General features: G+C 35.1%; 1 protein-coding gene across 1 annotated transcript in view; it reads right to left on the bottom strand.

The window, feature by feature from the left end:
• ZNRF2 (zinc and ring finger 2) overlaps positions 1-23,592 on the bottom strand; it is an 87,042-nt gene that overhangs the window by 9,692 nt on the left and 53,758 nt on the right. The window contains exon 3 of the mRNA XM_055420938.2: positions 897-1,002. Coding sequence (XP_055276913.1) covers positions 897-1,002 — 106 coding nt within the window. The remainder of the gene's footprint in view (positions 1-896; positions 1,003-23,592) is intronic.

Here is a 23,592-nt window from a genome sequence, read left to right on the forward strand (position 1 = left end):
AGAAGTATATTCAAATTTTCAATTACCATGATGATTTCCCAATTTTTTCTGACCATTCTACAAATATTTTACTTTGAGACTGTGTTCTTTGGTTCACAAAGAATGGAGTTTTATATACTATTATCATCATATGATACTAGTAATACTTTTTTCAATAGTTAATATGTCCAATATTAGTCTAGCTTTGTCAGTTTTGTTTAGCGTTTGCCTGGACAGTCTTCCGTCCCTTTATGTCCACATTGCTCTGTATCCCTTATGTTTAAGTGTGCAGCTCATCAACAGCAGATTCCAACCTTTTGATTTGTTTTCACCTGGTTAGTTTGACCATTTGGATTTATTATAATTACTGATATTAGATTTATTTTTGCCTCTTTGTTTTGGTACTATTTACTATTTTCTCCAACCTCTACACCCTGCTTTCAAATAAAATTCCAAGTTATTTCCACTATTGCTTTTAAAGTTACAGTTTTCTGTTCTTTTTGTAGTTTACTTTAAGTCATCTTAAATCAAATTTTTCCTTGTTGCCCTATGGGCTTTGGAGTCAAACAGACATGGCTGGAATCTCAGTTCTTTCATTTATTACTAGTCATGTGACCATGACCCCCAGCTTATTTCCTCAACTGTACGAGACTGTTATAAGGTTTACATAAGATAACCTATTCAAGAAGCTATGAACAATACCTGGGTCATAGTAAATGCTTAACAAATGGTAGACTTTGAGATGCAGACAGATTTTTATTACCACAGGGGAAAAAAGGCCTTTTTTTTTTTTAATTAAAGAAATGGGGGAAGGGAGTATCAATGAAGAAACCTTTCAGCCCTAACTACAAAATTTGAAACTTTGAGAAAGGTCTTTTAGTCTAACATCAATTTGGCTAACATAAAAATAAACTCACCCTTTATGATATATGCATAGACAAGGAAGTCGTGCTATAGTATCTCCCTGCTGCAGTTCTTCAAGGCATATTGCACATTCCCCAGCATCTTTACTCAGTACGTCCTCTGAGAAAAAAGAAAATGCATTTAGGACAATAGAACTGAAAGAATTATGTGAATGCTAACTTATACAGAGTGGTGTCTGGCATATTTTTGTCAGAAGCACATAAAATTCAGCACCTATATTTGAAATACTATTTGTAAATCACTAAACAATATTTACCTTTACTTACAGTGTCTCTCAATTTCATTTTGATTTCACTGAGGCATTACAGTTAATACACACACAGTATACAATCTTCCAACTCGCAGACAACTTTGCCATAAAATTTTATCAGCAAATCCATTATTTGTAATTTAGAATCCATCCTACTAACTAATATTAATCTCATGCCCAAAGGTCCTTCCAGAGAAGGCAATGGCATCCCAACTCCAGTACTCTTGCCTGGAAAATCCCATGGATGGAGGAGCCTGGTAGGCTGCAGTCCATGGGGTCGCTAAGAGTCGGACACGACTGAGCGACTTCACTTTCACTTTTCACTTTCATGCATTGGAGAAGGAAAGGACAACCCACTCCAGTGTTCTTGCCTGGAAAATCCCAGGGATGGGGGAGCCTGGAGGGCTCACAGAGTCTATGTATGGGGTCACACAGAGTCAGACTCGACTGAAGCGACTTAGCAGCAAAGGTCCTTCCCTGGTGGTTCAGTCAATAAGGAATCTGACTACAATGCAGGAGACTGCCTGCAATACTGGAGATCCGGGTAAGATCCCTGAGTCAGGAAGATCCCCTGGAGAAGGAAATGGCAACCGACTCCAGTATTCTTGCCTGGTAAATCCCATGGACAAAGGAGAGGAGCCTGACGGGCTGCAGTCTATGGGGTCACAAGGAGTTGGACACTACCGAGAGACTAAACCACCAAGCTAGGTCAAAAAAGTATAGAGAGTATACCATGGCAGAAAAGACATTAAAATACTATTATAATTTTAAAAATTCTAAAGTAACAAAATTGCCTAAGTTAAAGAAATCATCTTGAATACAGGACTTAAAAAAATATGCTTAATTCAAGAACATACACAACGAGGGAGATCAAAGCTTCTATGTAGATTCTGAAAGGGACTCTTGGAAACAAGGATTTCAGACACTGGGCTCAACAATTCTTAATCCTTTTCTGCAACTACGTGAAGTTTATCCCAGACACCAATTAGACTCACTTGCAAAAGGCCCAGCAGGGTATTTTAAACACAAATACTACTGTGGTGAAACCCTTTATAAAGCAAAATTTCCTTTTGAAAAAAAAAAAAGAAAAGCAAACAAACAAACAAAAAAACCCATCAAGGTTTTCTCAATTTATGTTTTATACTGAAAACTTTATTTTTAAAAGGATCCTGCCTAAAAGTATATTAGTATATGCTTTGTGACTCTTTTTAAACAAGGAATAACTAAACATGCCATTACTTTAGCATATGGAGAAACTTAATAAGTTTAGAGAACACAAAGCAAAAGCAGGAACATGCAATATAAATTTATATCACAAATAGATAAATTACCACTTTGGAAATAAAAATCAAACAAGCTAAAAGGGAAAAGCTGCATTAATCTCTGCCTAAATGCTTAAATACAGACCAATGTAGGTAAGTTTCCTAATAGTTCCTTTTAGAAAAATCCATTCTATAAATAGTTCCCCCTTTAGTGATTCATTTTGAGACAGCACATTAAGAGGAAATACAGCTCTATTTGGTCTGCAGAAAGGAAGGTACCAGCAGATGATTCACCCACTAGGCTAGAGAGGGTAACAGGGCAACTTCCACAGCAAAAGGCAAGGCCTTGGTAAGAAGCTTTATGCTCTCAGAATTGAAGGAATATGACTGAGAAAATTTTAGCTAACTATTGGGTAGCTCACAAGCTAATACATCACATCAAAGATTTAACCAGAAAAAGTTTTCGGCAAGTGAAAAAATGCTTATTAACACCCACCTATGGGGGTGGGAGGAAAAGGGGACAAGAGAGAATGAGATAGCTGGATGGCATCACCGACTCAATGGACATGAGTTTGAGTGAACTCCAGGAGTTGGTGATGGACAAAGAGGCCTGACGTGCTGTGATTCATGGGGTCACGTAGAGTTGGACACGACTGAGCGACTGAACTGAACTGATAAAGACCTACAGCACCTTCTGGAACTAACACCAAAAAAGAGATGTCCTTTTCATCATCAGGGATTGGAACATAAATGTATTAAGTCAAAACATATCCAGAACAACAGGCATGTTTGGCCTTGAAGGACAAAACAAAACAGGGCAAAGGCTAACAGTTCTGTCAAGAGAACACGCTGGTCATAAGAAACACACTTTTCCAACAACAGAAGAGATGGCTCTACACGTGGACGTCACTGAATTTTTAATACCGAAATCAGACTATGTTCTCTGCAGCAGAAGACGGAAAAGCACTTTAGAGTCGACTAAAACAAGATGGAGCTGACCATGGCTCAGATCATAAGCTTCTTACTGCAAAATTCTTAAAATGAAGAAAGTGGGAAAACCACTGTCATTCAAATACGACAAACATCAAATCCCTTATAATTACACAGTGGAAATGACAAACAGATTCAAGGGATTAGATCCGGTAGACAGTGACTGAAGAACTATGAACAGAGGTTTGTAACACTGTATAGAAGGGGGTGACCAAAACCATCCCAAAGAAAGAGAAAGGCAAGAAGGCAAAATGGTTGTCTGAGGAGACTTTACAAACAGCTGAGGAAAGAAGAAAAGTGAAAAGTAAGGGAGAAAGGGAAAGATATACCCAAATGAATGCAGAGTTTCAGACAACAGCAAGGAGAGATAAGAAGGCCTTCTTACATGAACCATGCAAAGAATAGAAGAAAATAATTGAATTGGAAAGACTAGCGATCTCTTCAAGAAAACTGGCAATAACAAGGGAACATTTCATGGAATAGACAGAAATGGCAAGGACCTAACAGATGCAGGGACCTAAGAGATTAAGAAGAGGTGGCAAGAATACAGAGAAGAACTATACGAAAAAGGTCTTAATGACCTGAATAACTATGATGGTGTGGCCATTCACCTAGAGCTGGACATAATGGAGTGTGACATCAAGTGAGACTTTAGGAAGCACTACTACAAACAAATTTAGTGGAGGTGATAGATTCCAGTTGAGCAACTTAAAATCCTAAAAGATGATGCTGTGAAAGTGCTGCATTCAATATGTCAGCAAATTTGGAAAACTCAGCACTGGTTACAGGGCTGGAAAAGTGTCAGTTTACATTCCAAGACCAAAGAATGTTCAAACTACCATGCAATTTAGCTCATTTCATACGCAAGCAAGGTTATGCTCAAAATCCTTCAAGCTAGGCTTCAGCAGTATGTGAACCAAGAACTTCCAGATATTTAGGAGTTCCAGAAAAACAATTACTTCTGCTTCATTGACTACGCTAAAACTTTTGACTGTGTGGATCACAAAAATTGCACAAAATTCTTAAAAAGATGGGAATACCAGTCCACCCTACCTGTCTCCAGAGAAATCTGTGTGTAGGTCCAGAAGCAACAGTCAGAACCGTTATGGAACAACTCACTGGTTCAAAATTGGAAAAGGACTATGCCAAGGCTTGGAGAAGGAAATGGCAACCCACTCCAGTACTCTTGCCTAGAAAATTCCATGGATGGAGGAGCCTGGTGGGCTATAGTCCATGGGGTGGCAAAGAGTCAGACATGACTGAGCGACTTCACTTCGCTATGTTAAGGCTGCATGCTGTCACCCTGCCTATTTTAACATACGCAGAGTACATCATGCAAGATGCCAGGCTGGATAAAGCACAGCTGGGATCAACACTGTGGGAGAAATATCAACAACCTCAGATACGCAGATGATATCACTCTCATGGCAGAAAGTGAAGAGGAAATAAAGAGCCTCTTGAGGGTGAAAGAGAAGAGTGAAAAAGTGGGCTTAAATCTCAACATTAAAAGAACTAAAACCACGGCATCTGTTCCCATCACTTCATGACAAATAAAGGGGAAAAAGTGGAAGCAGTGACAGACTTTATTTTCTTAGGCTCTAAAATCACTGTGGATGGTGACTGCAGCCATGAAAATAAGAGACTTTTGCTGCTTGGAAGAAAAGTGAAAGCCAAAGTGTTAGTTGCTCAGTCCTGTCTGACTCGTTTGCAACCCCATGGGACTATAGCCTGCCAGGCTTCTCTGTCCATGGGATTCTCCAGGCAAGAGTACTGGAGTGGGTTGCCATTTCCTTCTCCAGGAGATCTTCCCAACTCAGGGATTGAAGCCGGGCCTCCTGCATTGCAGGCAGATTCTTTACCATCTGAGCCATCAGGGAAGCCCAAAGGTATGACAAAATTAGACAGTGTATTAAAGAGTAGAGACATCACTTTGCCGAAGAAGGTCCATATAATCAAAGCTATGGTTTTTCCAGTAGTCATACACAGATGTGACAGTTGGACCATAAAGAAGGCTAAGCACTGAAGAATTGATGCTTCTGAACTGTGGTGCTGGAGAAGACTCTTGAGAGTCCCTTGGACTGCAAGGAGATCAAACCAGTCAATCCTAAAAGAAATCAGTCCTGAATATTCACTGGGAGGACTGATACTGAAGCTCCAATACTTCAGCCACCTGACATGAAGAGCTGACTCACTGGAAAAGACCCTGATGCTGGGAAAGACAGAGGCAAAAGGAGAACAGGGCAGCGGAGGATGAGATGGTTGGATGGCATCATTGACTCAATGGACATGAATGTGAGTAAATTCTGGGAGAAAGCAGAGGACAGAGGAGCCTGGTATGCTACAGTTCATGGGGTTTCTAAGAGTCGGACACAACATGGTGACTGAACAACAAGTGTCTTCTTAATTTTCTTTCTTGATCCTGGAAGTCCTAACCACTACCCTGTCCTCAACTGCAACCCCAATTCTTTTCTCCTCCTCTTGACCTGTTTTTCCTTTATTGTTCTGAATAGCTTTCCACAAACAGGGAACCAGTTTAATGTAAAGCACCCAACTAATGTTAACTGCTATATCAGAACTCACAAAAGCCATCCCAGTGGCTCAGACGACATCACAAACCTATACATTAAGTCAGCCTGCACTATAGAAATTATCTCACACTCAAGAAATCCAACATCAACCACAATTGTCCAATTCAGCTTTAGCTAGCCTACCTTGTCCTAGAAAACAGGACCTTCTAGTTTTATAAGGAAACTCCCATCTTTCTAGCCAATCATGTCCTGTTTCTGCAGTGCCTCTTTTCAGTTCAGTTCAGTTCAGTCGCTCAGTCGTGTCCGACTCTCCGCGACCCCATGAATCACAGCACGCCAGGCCTCCCTGTCCATCACCAACTCCCGGAGTTCACTCAAACTCATGTCCACAGAATCGGTGATGCCATCCAGCCATCTCATTCTCCGTCGTCCCCTTCTCCTCCCGCCCCCAACCTTTCCCAGCATCAGAGTCTTTTCCAGTGAGTCAACTCGTCTCATGAGGTGGCCAAAGTACTGGAGTTTCAGCTTTAGCATCAGTCCCTCCAATGAACATCCAAGATTGATCTCCTTTAGAATGGACTGGTTGGATCTCCTTGCAGTATAAGGGACTCTCAAGAGTCTTCTCCAACACTTTAAGACCCCATAAAAGTCACTCTTACCCTAAATTCCCTGAGGAGGTACTTGCTAGGCATTGTAGTTCCAGTGAGTCAACTCGTCTCATGAGGTGGCCAAAGTACTGGAGTTTCAGCTTTAGCATCAGTCCCTCCAATGAACATCCAAGATTGATCTCCTTTAGAATGGACTGGTTGGATCTCCTTGCAGTATAAGGGACTCTCAAGAGTCTTCTCCAACACTTTAAGACCCCATAAAAGTCACTCTTACCCTAAATTCCCTGAGGAGGTACTTGCTAGGCATTGTAGACCCTAGTCTACGGACTGTTTTCCCTTGAGTAAAAGGACATCAAACTTGTTACTAAATTTTTTAATTTTGCCATTTGATATGAGGATAATAGCAATGAAAACAAAGAGAAAAAGATCTGAAGGAAACACTAGAAAATCATTGTACAATTGTATAATTCCAAATGAATGTATATTCTCACCACTTAGATTTTTTTTTTTTTCCACCACAGGGATAACCACGTCATAAAATGAATCTACGTCTCACAACTAACCTCAAAAAATTAACCATTTCTTTTTATCAAGCCTAAGACATTACATAAAATGCACCATGGGTTTTATATTTCACTGAGTAAAAAATGTTCCCACGAAACTGTGACATAAATCAACTTTAAGATACATCTTTTTCAGAACTTTACAATTTATTTTTAAAAAGTATGTCTTAGATTTGATGGACTAGGGTGTAAAATTTTCTACCTTCTAGAATACATTAACAACACATCTAAATTTAAGTATAAATGGACCAAAAACTCAATTAACATAAATTAGACCAGCTTAAAAAAAAACAAAATGTATTGTCACATTTTTTCCATCTAAATCTCTATAACATATTCTCAGCACCAGATCAAAGTAAGTAGAAATCCACTAGCTGCAAGCTTCCAAATTCATTGTTCACACAAACATAAACGTCTTACAAAACTTTTATGTCGACCTATGACTACCAACTCTCATTAATTGCGGCAGGTGTTAAATATTTTTGAGTTGGGAAAATTTTAGTATCTTAAAAGGCCTTGGCTATCCTGCTTACAAGAAAATTTACTTATAGTACAACAAAGACAAATCCAATATTCATATAATTAACAGAATAATATATATTTTAAGAATATGATGATATGCTTTGCAGTTACTAAGCTAAAAAAATCTTTTTACTTTAATCTAGAATGACATATTAACATCAGTCATTTTAATCAGAAGGTCTAAGTAATAAAAAATATGCAGAACTGTATTCTCTATGTTAAGAAAGGTATACCTGTACATACAAGAACATTCCAAACATTAATTTCAATGCAGAAGCAGCCCAATATCCAATGTAAATGGCTTCTAATGAAATGATAACTGCTCAGAAAATTAAAAGCTGTTAACATACTACAGCCACTGCTCAAATGCATTTTGATAAGTCACTCTGAGTTCACTCTCACTGCAAAACCTCACAGTTACTGCCTCAAGTAACAAATACTTAATTTTCAAATTTGAAAGACTTATTCCCAATAGAATGTGTCTTTATATATTTGAAGGCATTTTTTATTTTTGAAAATTCACTATGCAACATCTGGAGGTTTTCTACAGTATTCTCCTCTCCTACCGCATTATGACATTCTATTTTCATTAAAAGAGAATTTTTCAGCTTAGCAATGAGACACATGCAGAGTTAACTAGAGCCTAGAAATACTACTAAATCCAGGAGACTGAAGTGCCTTTAAGAGAGCTGGGAAAAGATTATTAAAAGTAATTAACCAGTCAACTGAAAACATTCATGAAAAAACCATCTCAAAAAATAAGGAATAAATGTTTTAGGACTAGAATATCTTAAAGGCAGACGACTAACCAACCAAAATTAAAATAAGAAAAGCAGAGAAGGGAACACAGACTTAACTACCATGGTTTGTTTGTGTAATCCCCCTTTAAACAACACTGATCTGGGGAGAGACACTCAAGATTGTGAACGTGACACTAAATTTATGCTGCTTCTTCCAAAGTGTTGTCGACGTCCACCCTAACATCGAGTCAGTGTACTGCTTATCAGTCAAATTCTTGGATTTATTCACATGGTCTGTGCGTTAATTTAGAGATACTGATACAGAGATAGAGATACCGACACTGGAAAAGAAGAATTAAACTGGGAAGACAGCAATGATTTTATCAAGAAGTGGGCACCAAAATTACCTGGGTTTGTACTCTGTCTCAACACAGAAAAAAAAAAAAAACAATTATATATACCTGGGCCCCATCCCCAGAGATTCTGAAATGTACAACTGTTTCAGAAAAACAACTGCTATCAAGGAAACATCATGTTAAAGTAGAAAGAACGTTAAGACTTAAAGTTGCAAATAATATGAATTTCCATTCTCACCATTAGGTACATAACCTCCAAAATGTTGGTCAACCTTGAGTTTTCTTTTGGGTATCCAAAATATTATAGAGATGAAGCTTTAAAGAATCTTATATAAAAATTTTAAGTTATAAAAACACTATATAAAATATTATCAGAAAAAACTTAATGGACTTCTCCAAAAACAAAGTTGGTCATTTTTCTTTTTCTCCCCATTCTGGTATCCTAGTTGTTTCAATTTTATAAAATATTGTAAATAATCCCATGGCCAACAAAAACTTCTACCAGATACTCTAGACCTAGTCATTTCTAGAGACCTTTTATAACTCCAGGCTGGGGACAACTCCATACAAACAATATTGCCTAATTAATTTTTAAATGTCTTGGCTTCATTCTATATTTGAAAGTACTATAAATGTCCACTTTATTACATGCTTTTAGACATATTTAAGTCTTTTATTAATCCTATTAGGTAACTAAAATTACTTCCATTTTGCAGATGAGGCTCATAATAAATTAATTTACCAGAAGTTACTAAACTAGTAAGTCCTGGGGTCAGGATTCAAATTTAGGCTATTTGGCCTTTTTACAACTTCATCAATTTTGGTACAAGAAATAATTTCACTTTAAGAGTATAAATACAGAAGCAAACTATGTTAGACAACTTTAGGTTTGAAGTACTAAAGATTAGTGTGGCTACCTATTTAGGTTAGAGGAAGCACGCTCAAGACTGATCATATGCTTTATCTTCTGGAATTAATAAACTGCCATAAAAACTTATCAGAAATGAGCTTACACTTTACTATTTACTTTATTTACAGAATAGAAAAACAGCTCTGTCCAATATCACTTTCTATGATGACAGAAGTAGTCTTTTATCTATGTTGTCCAAAACAGTAGCTACTAGCCACATATGGCCTGAAAATAGCACTGTAAATGTGGCCAGTGCAAAATATGAAACCTATATATTTTAATATAGTAGATAACGAACATACATTTATAAACTGAAAATTTCTGTAAATTGTTATTTTACTTATAGCCTCAAGCTCTTAATTTGCACTGCCCAAAGAAATTACTTAAAATTCAAGCAGCCAAATATGCAAAATTAAAACATGTAGCATGTACAAGCACACATTCATATAGTTATTGCAGATCAAGACAACATGAAAAAAGCACACAGCCAAAATCCTTTGGGGGAGGGGGAGGAAAAACAACAAATAAGACCAAATTTGTTAGAGCCAGCCAACAAAACTCCATGCGAAAAAGTCATAATCATCACAACTGTATTTTCAGATCAAGCATCCAAAGGTATATGATCTTTTCAGCAAAATACAATGCCAAGCACTATTATGGATCAGGCATTTTACCTGAAGACTTATTTTTTGTTCTTGAACCCTCAATGATAGCAGTAGAAAACAAAAGCAGCTGAAATGTGAAATAGTCCCTAGAAAAATCAAGAATTAAAAAAATTCACAACATTAGTAAGAAGCAATTACTCAAAGAATGAAAAACTGGGGCTCACAGGGTTTATTAATAAGTACTTTCAGATATAAAGTAATATCTAATGGACTTTGAAGACGTTAACATTAACATTCTAGATTATAGATCCATGAGCTGTTACTATACTCAAATACCATAAAGGGAATTAGAAATTATATTTAACAAAGGGAAACAGTCATCTTCAGTGTAAAATTAATATATCAATAAAAACATGGGAGTAACCTTCACTAAACTGTCTAAAACTCAAAATTGGTGGTCAGGGTCAACTTTTATCCTTTTTAGAAATTTATTTTTCTGGTTCAAGGAGCAATTGCTGGCTTCCTCTGCCTAGATGCCATTGACATAACTGTCAATGCTTTTTTTAAATATAATTGAGAAATGACTAAACACCTAGTCACTTTTCATTTGCATTGCTAGAAACTTACTTTAAAATTAAGACTATTCTTCAAGAGAGAGAATCTGCAACTCTTCTGATGACTAGGAAAAATGTATACTCTTAGGATTTTCTGGAAATTGACATTTGGATCCTTCTCCAAGAAAATATAAGCAAAATAAAACAGAACCCAAACTATAAACTTTAAAAAGTTAAACAGACAAAAACAACACTACTTATAAATTCCGTTTTCTTGGACATTTTTGTTTCTAACTTGCCTAAGAAAAAGCTCAGGAATAAGTATTCTATAAAACCAGATACCTAATAAGCTATAAGAAGTTTTACAAGTCATTTAAGAAATTTCTAAATTACCAAATTACTTCCCAATCTTCCTATCAAATTAAGATGGCTTTCCTTTACTCTTTCCCTATCACAAACTGATGATTTGCTAACTCTAAATAAATGTTTACTTAAATGAGTTGTCCACATTAATACCCTGGTTTCTCTTCAGATCATATAAATGAGTTGTCCACATTAAAAAGGGGGAAAAAAAAAACACAGAAAAGAAAAAAAAACTGTTGAATATATAAAAGTAGAATAAAATACACTTTGAACTAAAGTTTCAAGTTCATTTTTGCTTTGAATCAATGCAAAGAGAAAAACATCAGTCCTAAAAAAAACAAAAAAGCTATTTTCAGACTTAATTTATGACTGTATACTTTCAAATGTATATTAATGTATTCAATTATAAAATAGGCTTTAATGGCAATAACAGAGGTCAAACAATCTGGGTAATATAATGCAGCAAATTTAAAAAAAAAAAGATGTTATAGAGAGTTCTAGGTTCAAATCCCAACTCTGCAATGGATCTAGGAATAATGGGGATAACAATACCTACTTCACAGGGCAGTGGTAGGAATTAAATAAGATAAAATTCCAATGCTGCAACAGATCTAGGTACATAATGGGGATAACAATACCTATACATCATAGGGCAGTGGTAAGAATTTTAAAAATACCTGTTAAATTTCTAGAATTGTACCTGGCAAGGAGCAGGTATGTTCTGAATACTAGCTATAGGACTACTGAGAAGGGACTCTTCCTCTGAGCTTGTTATCTCCAATTGAAAGAAATGATGAAACCTGTTAGACCGGTCTCTTAAGAGTATTATGGAGATCTAACGAGAATGCAAATGGAAGATGTGAACTTTGGACAACACACAAATTCTTTGAACTTTGTTTTCTTCAAATAAATTTTAAGTTTTAATAGTTATATCTCACACACTCTTTAATATTGATAATTAAAAATCGAAGAGCTAATGTAAAAATGCTTAACTCTAAATGTTGGTTAAATTAAACAAAATTCCATTTACTATCATATTGAAACTGAAAAATGTCAACTCAAATGGCATATAACAAAACATATTATGTCAGAACTATTATCAGATTTATGAAGTAGGAGTCTATCATTCTGTTTGAATGAATTTGAGAATGAGCATTACCATGTGTATGTGTGTGTACTGCTTTTATTAACTGAGGCTGGAGTGTGATGCTCCTTTCCTTCTGCTTCCTCCTGAGTCTATGAGGAGGAAGGAATTAGAAGATGGAGTCTTAACCACTAGACTGCCAGGGAAGTTCCTTGGTTTTTTTGTTTTCATTTGTTTTATTTTTCATTGGCCCAACATTTTTGATACAAACAAACAAAAATTAGAGTCTCTGAGCCAGATGTGGCCAATACTTTGAAATCTCTGTATTCAAGAAACAATAAATTCCATGAGGAAGAGAACCTTGTAGATTTTGCTTACTCTAGCACGTAGCATGGTGTTTTGCACAGTTACTGCTTGAAAAATATTTTTTGAACAGCTAAGAAAACAGAAGATCTCAGAAGACTAAAGAAAGCACCAAGCAACAAATGAACCAATGGAGAGAGAAAACATCACAAAGTCAGAGGGCTGGAGTTTCGGTGACTTGGGCACCTAGTGTGCAGTCTGGTGACTCAGCTGAGCTCAGACCTTTTTTTTTTTTAAAGTGTATTGACTTCTTTATCCAAGTGGTTTCTATCAGCCAATCAACCAGAAAGCACTAATATATGCAGAGTTTGCCAATAAATAATAATAAGTTGATTAAAATTATGAGTAAAGAGTTATAAGTACTATGTATACACAGGAGAGATATTTTAAAAGTCCACTCCACCAAGATAATAAAGCAAAGCGTGAAACTCACATGTACCTGGAGGAAAAAGAAAGGTGAGAACCAGTATTTCTCAGAATAACAGTCATGCAATACTAACAACTCAGAGTTCTTTCTTGATCCCCTTATATTCTGCTACTAAATGACTAAATATTGTGACTAAATTACTTAAAAAAAAAAGAAAAAAAAAAAAACAACCCTGTGAGAAAAACCCTGGAGAAACTAAATCTAGATTCATCTGAAAATTCATGTAATGAAACCTCATGAAAATCCAGAAGTGATAAATGTAAAATGCTTTCTTCAAAAAATTGTTTTAAGGAGAGGGGAAACACACTGATTCTGAAAGAGGTTTATTTCTTTCTGCTCAAATTTCACCAATCCTTCAGTTGCCCAAGGCAACTTCAGTACCTGAGTGAATCCCATTAGAACAAGGGGAGAAGGCTGCTCTGACGGTGAAAGTACTACTCAAAGAAAGAAGCTACTGAGCTGGGCTGAGGATAGAACTCTCTCTGCATCCAAGAACAGGGAAACTTTTTCCCTCACAGTTTTAAACAGAAAGTATTAGTGTGCACCAAGCTTATGACCACAAGGTTCACAAGAGGAGAGTATCTTGCATTTTATCCTCCTCTCTTTGAGAAACAAATAAGCGTGATCTGTATGTGTGCTAACGAGAAAATTCATAAACTAAGTACACACAACACTGTGAATGAAGGTGAACCAAGCTAAAAAACTGAAATAGACACCATAAAATCAGAACAAACGAATGAATGGAAGTAACGGAGATGATGACTTTACAAGTAGAAATTCCTGGAAGCATTAATATTTCAGAGGAAGGGAAAAGGAAGGTCAATGCAGAAAACTAAGTCAGTAATCTAGAATAAATATCATGTAAATAAAAAACAAAAATCATTAACAAAGACATAAGAAACAGAGGATAAATCCAGGAGCTCTTATACTGAAATTACAGGAATCACAGGAAGAGAAAAGGGAACAGAGAAAGAAATAATAATCAAAGAAATACTAGAAGAAAATAATCCCCGAGCTGACTAAAGATCTGCATTTCTAGACTGAAAAGTCTTATAAAGTCTCAATCAGAGTTGGGAGCAGAGTGAAAAAACAGATAGATGCATCCTGGGAACAAAAAGAGAATTTTCAACCTTCAAAAAAAAAAGAAATTAATCTGTAAGCTTCCAAATGGAAAGAACAGGCAAATTAAGATGAAAGAAAAGTGAGACCCAGCAAGACCTCACATCTGTAATATTGGGAATAAGAGAATACTACAATTTTACAGACTTAAAGGGGAAAAAAATTAAAATATCCTATATTTAGCCAAGATAGTAATCACACGTGAAAGCAAACAAGAAACACCTGGGAACCCAACAGCTCATTAAGTATACCATCCATGAAAGACTAAGGAAATTATTCACAAAAATGCTTTTAATGAAAAAGAAAATTAAAATAAGAAGAAAACCCTCAATATACAAAAAGAGAAAATTAAAGAGTACAAAAAACAGCAGCGAGCAGTGAAATATGTATAAATAAAATTTAAATTGATAACACTGATTGAAACTGCAACATAACAAAGGGTTTTTAAACAGAAGCAAGATCCTGCCAGTGCAAACTTAATATGTAACATAGGATGTAAAGTCAAAATTATTTCATAATATACAAGAGTTGGAGATAGAGAGGAAGGTGAGTAGGAGACAGGAAAGTGAGCAAGAATAATATATTAGGTAGATGAGCACAAAGAAAACTCCTAATTTTGACAGAATAAAACAGAAGCATATGTTTAAATATATATATATATATATATATTAAAGTAAGGTAACCAACAAAGAATGAAAAATTTATAGTGAAAGTTCTGAATTAATCTGGAAGAAAGGGAAGGAACTCGACCAATCCAGAGAAGACTAGGAAGAACCACCAGCTATAATGTAAACGGATGTGTGCTGAACGGTATATCATATAGTATTTATCTAGCTTCAAAAAATCAACTTATTTACCATGAATTAAAAAAAAAAAAAGGAAAGATAGGGAAGCAACTGTCCTAGAACACATGTCAAGATATAACAGTTGAAGAGTGAAGATGAAAAAGAGGGAAAAAACCTACTACAAAATGAAGCTGAAAATAGAAAAAAATGGAGCACAAGAAAAAAACGACATTCCTGATATCACAGGAACCCAAGGGGTCAAAAGTGAGAATAAAGGAGATCCCACCACATACGTATAGTAAAAAATAAAATTCAAGAAAACAGAGACAAAACTAGATCTAGATCTATATACTTAAGGGCATACTGAATCCTAGAAAAAACTATCATGAAAAATCAATGCTATTTAATATATACTCTACTGTATTTTTGTCAAAAAAGTGGAATTCTTTAGGCACCTTGGTAAAAACAATGTCAACTATAAAAAAGAGGTGAAATCAGGTTGGTTTTGGACTTCTCCAGAGTAGCACCTTACACTATAAGGCTGGAAGAATGTTTATAATATCCTCAAGTAAAGGAAGCATAACCCAAAGATTTTATATCCAGTTGAACTGTTACTCAAAAACAACACAGATAAGCAATGTTAAACGAGAAGTCTGGTGAACTATTTCCCATGACTCTTCTCAAAGGATTTATATGGGGATAAACCTCAACTAATCAAGACATGCCTGGAAAAGCTTAAGTAAAAAGGACTGGCAGTGAGAAGTGAATCTACTTAACTACAAGATTAAAACAAATGTGGAAATTATGATATACAAATTATATACCTAAAAATTAAAAGTTAATTATTGTCTAATAATTGGGTACAAAAAAGTATCATTTGAAGTTGACAAGGCAAATAACAGAAGTATAAATATATTTATTACTGTAAAGATTAAGATAAAGAGATAATTAAAATTGGGATATGGAGGTAAGAAAGGAATTATATTTAATTTCATCACTGTTCATAAAAAGAAATTAAGTGTCTAAAAATATCTAAAAAATACTATACAATTATATTTATGAAAGTAATCTCTAAAAAAAGAACAATGGTTCTTCCTAAGTAAAAGAAGAAGCATATGAAACAAAGAAAAACTGGCCATTTGGTGAAAACATTTTTAAAGAGCCAGTAAAACAGAGTATACAAAATTATAATGACAGAACTGAAACTAGCCTATTAATACATGTAAATGAATAAACTAACACAATAAAAGGAAAGATTAGATCCTGACTGAAATTAACCCTGCACTGTATACAAGAAGCATATTCAAAACAAAAAGGCAAAAGTTGAAAGTAATACGACAAGAAAACATTTATCAGGCATACACAAACTAAAAGAAATAAAGAATTACAATCTTAACATCAGACAAGGTTGAATATAATGAAAAAAGCCTGAAAAGAGACAAAGGACCATTATAGTATTAAAAGGTGAAATGGCACAAAGTTATTATAGTTAGGAATAACAGACATAGCACTAGCATTCATAAAGCATAAAAGCATAGACAAAACAGACAGAAATAGAAATATTAGCAGTAGAGGACTTTAACTCACCTCAGGTCCATAACAAAGAGTAAGAAAAAAGATGGATATAAAAGACCTTTCAAACTGAATACGAATACAAAACACTTGCCCCAAATGACTACATATTAAACAACAAAATCTTAATAAACTAAACAAAGAGACAGTAAAGATAATATCCTCTGATCACAATATAGTAAAACTAGAAAACAAATAACAAAACTACAGGGGAAAAGCCCCTAACGTGGTCTGAATTTGGCAATAAGGAGCTCATGATCTGAGCCACAGTTAGCTCCAGGTTTTGTTTTTGCTGACTGTATGGAGCTTCTCCATCAGTCTAATTTCCATATTGACAATCTGATGTCCATGTTTAGAGATGTCTCTTGTGTTGTTAGAAGAGGGTGTTTGCTATGACCACTGCATTTGCTTGGCAAAACTCTGCTCATCTTCATTTTGTACTTGAAGGCCAAACTTGCCTCTTGACTTCCTACTTTTGCATTCCAATCCACTATGATGAAAAGGACATCTTTTTTGGTGTTCTAAAAGTTCTTATAGGTCTTCATAGAACTGTTCTGTTTCAGCTTTTTTGGCATTAGTGGTTGGGGCATAGACTTGGATTACTGTGATGTTGAAAAGTTTGTTTTGGAAATGAACTGAGATCATTCTGTTTTGAGATTTCACTCAAGTACTGTATTTTGTACATTATTTTTTAACTATGAGTGCTACTCCATTTCTTCCATATGATTTTTGCCCACAATAGTAGATATAATGGTCATCTGAATTAAATTTGCCCATTCCTGTCCATTTTAGTTCACAGATTCCTGAAGTGTCAATGTTCACTCTTTCCATCCCCTGCTTGACCACAATTTACCTTGATTCATGGACCTAACATTCCAGGTTCCTATGCACAGTCACAGAAAGCTCGCCAAAATGATCACATGGATCGCAATCTTGTGTAACTATGAGCCATACCATGCAGGGCCACCCAGGATGGACGGGTCATGGTGGAGAGTTCTGACACAACGTGTTCCCCTGGAGTAGGGAATGGCAAACCACTTCAATTTGAGTCTGAATTTGGCAATAAGGAGCTCATGATCTGAGCCACAGTCAGCTCCAGGTTTTGTTTTTGCTGACTGTATGGAGCTTCTCCATCAGTCTAGTTTCCATATTGACGTCCATGTTTAGAGATGTCTCGTGTTCAGACTCAAATTGAAGAAAGCAAGGAAAACCACTAGGCCATTCAGGTATGACCTAAACCAAGTCCCTTATGCAGGTCAAGAAGCATCAGTTAGAATCAGACATGGAACAATGGACTGGTTCAAAATTAGGAGAGGAGTACATCAAGGCTGTATACTGTCACCCTGCATATTTAACTTATATGCAGAGTACATCATGAGAAATCCTGGACTGGATGAAGTACAAACTGGAATCAAGATTGCCAGGAGAAATATCAGTAACCTCAGATATGCAGATGATACCATTCTAATGGCAGAAAGTGAGGAGGAACTAAAGAGTCTCTTGATGAAGGTCAAAGAGGAGAGGGGGAAAGCTAGCTTAAAATGCAACATTCAAAAAAAGATAATGGCATCCAGTCTCATCACTTCATGGTACGTAGGTGGGGAAAAGTGGAAATAGTGACATTTTATTTTCTAGGGCTCCAAAATCACTGTCGAGGGTGTACTTCAGCCACGTAATTAAAAGACGCTTGCTCCTTGGAAGAAAAACTATGACAAACCTAGACAGCATATTACAAAGCAGAGACATTACTTTGCTGACAAAAGGTACATATAGTCAAAGCTATGGTTTTTCCAGTAGTCATGTACAGATGTGAGAGTTGGACCACAGGGAAGACTGAGCACCGAAGAATTGATGCTTTCGAACTGTGGTGTCGGAGAAGACTCTTGAGAGACCTCTGGACACCAAAAAGTTCAAACCAGTCAATCCTAAAGGAAATCAACCCTGAATATTCATTGGAAGGACTGATACTGAACCTGTGATACTATGGTCACCTGATGCAAAGAGCCACCTCACTGGAAAAGACCCTGATGCTGGGAAAGGCTGAGGGCAGGAGAAGGGGCAACAGAGGATGAGATGGTTGGATGGCATCACCGACTCAATGGACATGAATTTAAGCAAACTCTTGGAAACACTGAGGACAGGGAAGCCTGGTATGTTATAGTTCATGGGGTCACAAAAAATTGGACATGACTGACTGAACAATAAAAACAAGGTAAAAATCTAAGATCCTGCACGGTTTCTGGTAAGCCTAAGTCAAATAACATCAGAGAAAACAGAATAGAGAGAAGTATGCTTTATAACATAAAAAGATTCAACGGAAAAGGAAAATAAGCCATAATATTTGTGTAAACAACATACTATGAAACACAAAGCCAGAAAAAGATTGCTGCAAGGCAACTATCACCAAAAGGAACTTATAGCAGTATAAGAAAAAAATTAATGAAACTATGGCCTCAGAGGGGACACTAATAAACTCTTTCCAAATTTGTCAGATTATGTAAACCAAGCACAGGCAAGAATACAGAGTATTTCAACAATATAACCAAACTCAGTTTATTGGAAGTATATGCATACATATGTTTTAAAAAGAATAATATAAGTAATTTTTTTACTCTACAGAGAACATATATGCTTCTCTTATATTCATGATTTACAGAGATCAATGATGTATGTGGTCACATAGTTATTAAAAACATAGTTATTATGCGCAGCATTCTCTAATAACAAGATGAGAATGACTTCCCATCACACATACTCCTCCTGTCATAAAAAAATTTATCTTCAAACTGAAGGAGCATTTTCTTCTCAGATACATATTAAAACCTCAGATTCAACTGAAGCCTCTTGTAAGAAAAATATTTCTATTTCTAAAATACTTTTATTAAAATTAAAAAACTGAAAAGAAAGTAGCTTTATCCAGTCCATAGTACTTATAAATTATTTGCTTTATTTACAATTCTAAAGAAGCTTTTTTGAAAATATAAACTAAATTTAAGCTCTTTCAACTAGCCTAAGGTTCGAAAGTACAAAAAAATACATTAGAATGAAAACGCCAATATAACAAAAAATATATTAAAATTATAATATTTGTAAGAAGATATTATATGCAATGCAATGCCTGGCAATTAATTAGGAAATTCAGAAGAAAAATATTTTGTAACAAAACACAAATTCCTGTAATTGACTAAGGACATCGAAGGACAAGAATATACTAATAATCAGGGAAGTTATAAGGACTGTCAAAGATTTAAAAAGGGGGGAGCTATACGGTTTTACAGTCAAAGTATATCTGATATGAAAATAATAGTCCTTCCAGGGTTTTTCAAATTATTCCAGAGCAAAGATGGAAATCTTTCCCACTCATTTTATTAGCATAATCTTTAGTTAGCACAAACTTGGTAACATTGCTTTACAAGAATTATCTATGATCAAACAGTTAAATCCAGTTAATATTAGAAATCAACACAATTCAATTGCAACATTATAAAATCTACCAAAGCAATTTATCAACAAATAAAGGAACGAAGTATTTAATAAAATTAGGCTCTTTTCTGCCTTAAGTAAAAGAGAATGAAATGAGAATATATACATACAATGAAGATGATTAACCGTAACTCTTAGCCAGCATCTATGAAACAATGAAACACTAGACACATAAGACAGGCGTGTCCACTGGCACCATTATTATCAACATCATTTTTAAGCTTCAAACTAATGCACGAAGACAAAGAAACAACAAATGTGCATAAATGCTTGAAAATATTATCTTCATTTGCAGATATGTCGTAAATCTAGAAAACCCAGACTTACCTAAAACCTAGCTTCTCTTTATAACCAGTAAAACCAATTTGATATTCAAATAGTAAGCAAATCTCATCCGTAACAGTAGCAAAACTATAAAATACTAGGCAAAAATTTAACAAGTTTAACACTGAAGTATAGGTTCTCAGTGAATCAAATGTAGAGACAAAGCATGTTCTTTAATAGGTAAACTGACAATCTTAAAAAATACAGCACTGAGGAAGACAGTGAACTTTTCCTTAGTAAGATTTAATAAAGTATAAAACATGTAGAGTCCAGTTCAGTCTTATGTTAATGAATAATAGGCTATTCTATAGTCATTCATCTGTATTCTGCATATAATAAACATAAAATGTCTGAAACTAGAAAGTAAGACTGCAAAATAGGAGTCCTTCACTAGGAGAATGTCATAATAGGAAACCTAACAAAATTAACTCATGTTTTCCCTAAGGAAGAGAAAATTATCACGTTTGTTGTTGCTGGGGCTTACAATAGTAGCTCTCATCCACCTAAAAACCCCTGTCATACACTACTGTGATGATAATAATAAACTAAGATTAGGTATTTCAAATGATATATGTGCCATTATACATTCAATGTGTCTGGGGGATACTCAAACTCAGAGAGCACATATGGACCATTAAAAATTTTTGGAAAAATATTTTAAATAACCACAAATGAGAATGTTAAAAATCTTTAAAAAAATTTCTTTTTAAAAATGTATGGACTGTCTCTTAGAATTAATATCCAGGTTAAACTTCTACTTTTCTGTATTAATTCACTGACTGATTGGTGGAACCAGATATATTTATTTTATACTTTGAGTTATAATCCAATACCATGCTACAGGGCTTCCCTGGTGGATCAGTCGATGAAGAATCCACCTGCAATGCAGGAAACCCACGTTCAATCCCTGGGTCAGGAAGATCCCCTGGAGAAGGAAATGGCAACCCACTCCAGGATTATTGCCTGGAAAAATCCATAGACACAGAAGTCTGGTGGGCTACAGTCCATGCAGTCACAAGAGGCAGACGACTTAATGACTAAACCACCATCTCCATGCTATATTAATTCTGTTGCTCAAATTGTTTACTGGGAGCTCATTCAGGTTTGCTGCTCCTGTGTCCTTCATCTTTTCTGATTTTTGAGCGCTTCCTTGCATGCAAATAATACAGTATCTCCAGGTTTTTCTTTCTTTGCTCCAGTCCTGGAATCAGCCATTTCTCCAAGGAATCCTGTTTTCTTTTTACATGAGAATGGTATTTAGTAAGCAAAATTTGGGTACTGGCTGTCAAAGATTTTTCAGCTGTAACACCAAAAAGCATTACAAGGAAAGGTCTAAGAACTGAATAGCAAGAAGTACAGTTTAAAGTGATTAAGATAAAAAGAATCCTAAGTAACAATAACCTATGAGGTACCGAGAGGTCAAGAAACCTGGAGATCCCAAAGTCTATCTAGCAAAAAATGGAAGAAATCAAGCAAATCACAAATATCATAAATATTTAGATACCAAAGGAGTGGGACTACCTAGAATATTTTTTATTATTTTTATTGTTGTTACTTTAAAACATTCAATGACCCTAATCCCTTACTCATTTTGGAAAAATCCTAAAAAAATCACAATTCTCACATTTTGCAAAGATCAACGTTGAGAGCAGCTAGGTACTCTTACGATCTTTTTACTCCAATTTGAGTCCTCCAGTGCCAATCCTCAAGACACCTGTGGCTCCTCCTTCCCCATTTCTAGCAATCACTGAATTCAATTCATTCTTTCTTCACCTCTTTCTCTACCTAACAATCATCTGACCATTTCCTACATTAAATACCATACCATTCTTCCAACTGGTCTTTAAAGAAATTATTTTCCTTACAAATATTTTTGCACATGAATACAAATAATTACACATAATTTATTTTAAAACTTCATTATTCAGCCCTAATTTATCTTTTCACCCACAATTCTCTTACCATTCTCTGTTGCCCCCAACTATACCTAGTTGTTATTTATAAGTACATCCTCCATTTCTCTCCAAATCTTATTAATAACAGACTAATTTATATACATGTACAATAATTTTGAAAGGGCAAAACTGTTGATAGACATGAGCTGATTCGTATCTTTGCTCCAATATAGAAGAAACATAAAAATGAGACAAATTTAGAAATGCACTGTATAAATCTGCATTCAAATTTGTTTAAAATGAGTATGCCAACACTACATTCTAACCAAAGTAAGAACTGTGACCAAAGGAAAAATACTTTCCCTCTGAGGACAGCTCTATAGGTTTACTTGGTTTTCTTGCACTCCAAAAAAAGTCTTTTTATTGTCTCTGTTCTGTTTCTTCAGATTTCTTATGATTCAGGAAAGCTTACCTTGAATGCTGGAGTAATTTTTTAAAAAATCAACATTATAAAAGTGATATGATAACACAAAAAAAGGCAAGACAATGATTTATAAAATCATGAAAAATAAGAATCTATAAATTTTAAAAAAGATGTAATTTTCCTTCTCAAATTTTTTTGAAGAAATCAGAAACAGAAACCTGAAACCCACTTTTATGCTTTAGAGATCTACAGAACTCCTTCTCACTGAAATATGTATTTTAATTTCAACTTCTATTCTACATATCTTCTTTTATAACAGACAATAAGGAAAAAAGGTAACAGAAACACACATCCATTTATAGTTAGTTTTTTACAATATTTTCTGTACTGAATACGAAAGGATTTATGCTTCTTCAAAGAGTAAGCAAACTGTCTATCATCAAATTTAGACCTCAGATTTCAGCTGTGCAGGCCACCATATTCCTTATAGAAAGCAGAAAAAGTATTTCTTTCCTTGAATTGCAGTTGTAAATTTATCACATCAGGTGAAAAGAGGTAGTGCTCTAATTATCCTCTCATCTCCTTGCTTCTCCATATATTATAGGAACTATTATTGCTATGCAAGACTTTTAGACATCTAATTTGGAATTAAGTTACTATGAGTTTTTAAAATATCAAAAGAAATTTAGACTTTTCAGCACATTAAATATGGTATCCACTATATCTTTACCTCTTAAAGTCAAAGGTAGTATTTCTTTGTAATAACAACAGGTCTTGTTTACTTAACACTCACTACAAAACCTACAAGGAAATATGTATGATTTTCACAGTAACTCTGTGAAGACAGGTGCTATTTCCAGTCCTAAGTTTACAAGAGAAAATCAAAACCAAGATTACTCACTGGAATTAAGTAATAAAACAGAGATCTGAACTCAGCAAGCTGAACTAAAAGATTACACTTT

This window comes from Moschus berezovskii, chromosome 3, assembly GCF_049115385.1.
Source record: "Moschus berezovskii isolate FMDL1 chromosome 3, NW_MosBer_1.0, whole genome shotgun sequence".
Lineage (NCBI taxonomy): Eukaryota > Metazoa > Chordata > Mammalia > Artiodactyla > Moschidae > Moschus > Moschus berezovskii.